The sequence below is a fragment of the Anomalospiza imberbis genome, chromosome 34 (assembly GCF_031753505.1).
Source record: "Anomalospiza imberbis isolate Cuckoo-Finch-1a 21T00152 chromosome 34, ASM3175350v1, whole genome shotgun sequence".
NCBI classification, from domain to species: Eukaryota; Metazoa; Chordata; class Aves; order Passeriformes; family Viduidae; genus Anomalospiza; species Anomalospiza imberbis.
In genome coordinates this window covers 63637-66569 of record NC_089714.1, presented here as the reverse complement: position 1 = coordinate 66569, position 2933 = coordinate 63637, and the positions used below count along the sequence as shown (strand labels likewise).

At 55.5% G+C, this 2933-nt stretch overlaps 1 protein-coding gene across 1 annotated transcript; it reads left to right on the top strand.

The window, feature by feature from the left end:
- Positions 1 to 1678: 1678 nt before the first annotated feature.
- LOC137464028 (olfactory receptor 14J1-like) lies at positions 1679 to 2672 on the top strand. Its single transcript, XM_068175360.1, has one exon. It carries the CDS (start codon positions 1685 to 1687, stop codon positions 2615 to 2617), a length of 933 nt encoding a protein of 310 aa, XP_068031461.1. The 5' UTR covers positions 1679 to 1684; the 3' UTR covers positions 2618 to 2672.
- The last annotated feature ends 261 nt before the right edge of the window (positions 2673 to 2933 follow it).

Sequence of the window (2933 nt, the reverse complement as noted above, 5' to 3'; positions counted from 1 at the left end):
TGCACAAAGCTCTCAGAGACTCCAAGGCAAAAGCCAAAGCCAAAGTGCTTTGAAAAACCTGCACTCCCTGGGAGCATGAAGGAGCCCCCAGGGCCATTCCTGAGCAAGGCTCCCCAGGGACTCCTTCCAGCAGATCCTTGAGGCCACTGGGATGTGGGCTAGGGGGGGATGCTGAGGGCAGAACAAGGGGGTGACAGTGCCCAGCCTGGCTGGGGCTGTGCCAGGAGGCCCCAGTGCCTCAGGACAAGGTGTCTCCTGACAGCCCTTGGTGGCACAGAGCCTGCTGTGCCCCTGGGCACCAGGACTTGGCTTCTCTTTGTCCCCACCTGTCATCAGTGCCTCCAGTTCTCTGCCCTGCCTGGGGCCTGGGGACACTTTCTCAGTCGTGTCCCTCAGTGGGACCCATTAAAAGTCAAAGAAACTTTGGAGTTGGATTCTGACTTGGAGTTCTGGAGAGGTTTCTGCAGCTCCCTCTCAGGGCCTGATGTTCAGGGCCTGAGCACAAAGCCCCAGAGGGTCATTAAAGTCCTTGTGCTGTGTCTGTGCTGCTGAGCTGGGCCGGGCTCCTGGCACAGAGGGTGATCCTGGCAACCAAGGAGAGCTTCAAAAGCACATTTCTCTGGATGAGCAGCTCTTCTCCCAGCCCAGCAGGGCTGGGGCACTGCCTGCAGCCAGCCCGGGCACAGCACAGAGGCACAGAGAGCTTCCATCAGTCAGGGCTGGGAAGGTGCTGAGAAGTGCCTGGGGCAGAATCACTGGCAGCCCTTGGCACAGGAACCTCTGGCTGCAGGACAATGCAGCTGCAGCTCCTGGAGTGATCTCCTACAGCTGGAACATCCCAATGCCCACAGACCCTGTGAGTACATTCTCTGATCATCTCTTGTGCAGAGCAGCCAGGGGTGCCCAGGGCTGTCCTGCAGAGCAGGGTCCTGCAGCCCAGGGTGCTGTGCTGGGCCAGGGACTGTGCTGCGTGCCAGGGACAGCTCTCAGCCGGCCCGGGGAGCTGCTCCCAGCACTGGGGGACAAGATGTGGTTGGATGGAAACAGCTAGTAGGGTTTGGAAGTGTTCTCCTTGTGTGGTGAGGATGCTGCATTGTGCAGGACTGCTCCCAGCATGGCATTTAACTGTAGAACATTTCCAAGCAGATTATACAGAGAGCACCGCAAGTCAGGGGCGGCATAAAAGGGAAAATCCTTCTTTTTTAATCTACTGATCTGTGTTGATTGGATGGGAAATTGCACATAGATATTCATCTCTCAGTTCAGGCTGAGAAAAATAAAAAAGTTTTCTCTCAGATCTGAATAAACCAGTCAGTGACAGAAATCAGCACAGGGCCCCTTAGAGGCAGCATCACTGTCGCTTTTCCAGCTGCCTCAGGGTTTCTCTGATGTTGCCATCTGAGCCTGCAGAGCCAGAGCTGCCCCTGGGCAGTGCCTGAGCTGGGAGGGGTCTGCAGGGTAGAGCTGAGCCCCCAAGGCTGGGCTGGGCTCTGGCTGCACTGGCAGGGCCCAGCCCTGGGCACAGGGAAGGAGCTGCTGGCAGGGACAGCTCCAGGCAGCAGAGCCCTGGGCAGGCAGAGGGTGGAAAGTGCCCCCAAGCTGGGCTGGGATATTTAAAGTCCTCTCCAAACCCCACTATTCCATGATTACTTTTCTTACAGGACCCCATGTGCAGTCACAGCCAATGTCCAACAGCAGCTCCATCAGCCACTTCCTCCTGCTGGCACTGGCAGACACGCGGCAGCTGCAGCTCCTGCACTTCTGCCTCTTCCTGGGCATCTCCCTGGCTGCCCTCCTGGGCAACGGCCTCATCATCAGCGCCGTAGCCTGCGGCCACCACCTGCACACGCCCATGTTCTTCTTCCTGCTCAACCTGGCCCTCAGCGACCTGGGCTCCATCTGCACCACTGTCCCCAAAGCCATGCAGAATTCCCTCTGGGACACCACCACCATCTCCTACACAGGATGTGCTGCTCAGGTGTTTCTGCTTATCTTGTTCATGGGAGCAGAGTTTTCTCTCCTGACCATCATGTGCTACGACCGCTACGTGTCCATCTGCAAACCCCTGCACTACGGGACCCTCCTGGGCAGCAGAGCTTGTGCCCACATGGCAGCAGCTGCCTGGGCCACTGCCTTTCTCAATGCTCTGCTGCACACGGCCAATACATTTTCCCTGCCCCTGTGCCATGGCAATGCCCTGGGCCAGTTCTTCTGTGAAATCCCCCAGATCCTCAAGCTCTCCTGCTCCAAATCCCACCTCAGGGAACTTGGGCTCATTGCTGTTAGTGCCTGTTTGGCATTTGGTTGTTTTGTGTTCATGGTTTTCTCCTATGTGCAGATCTTTAGGGCCGTGCTGAGGATCCCCTCTGAGCAGGGACGGCACAAAGCCTTTTCCACCTGCCTCCCTCACCTGGCCGTGGTCTCTCTGTTTGTCAGCACTGCAGCATTTGCTCACCTGAAGCCCCCCTCCATCTCCTCAACATCCCTTGATCTGGTCCTGTCAGTTCTGTACTCGGTGGTGCCTCCCACCCTGAACCCCCTCATCTACAGCCTGAGGAACCAGGAGCTCAAGGCTGCAGTGTGGAGACTGATGACTGGATGGTTTCAGAAACATTAAACTGCTGGCCAGTTTCTGCAAATCACTTGAAATAAAAATCATCTTTGATACTTCTTGTTGGTTTCATTTTGGAGGTTCATATTTTGTTTTACTTTTTTCATACTGTCCACAAATAAAAAATACACTCTGTGCCATTTCTCATTTTGTTTCTCTTCACCTTCCCTGTGGCCACAGACTGTGTCAATGAGGAGCTGTGCTCTTACTGCTTTTAAAGGAACTCAAGGATCTCCCAGCAGAGTTTTCTGCAGAGATGCCCTTTTGTTGCCTTCTCTGGAGCTGTAGCAGCAATGTCTGTGTGCAGAGCTGGGGCAGATCA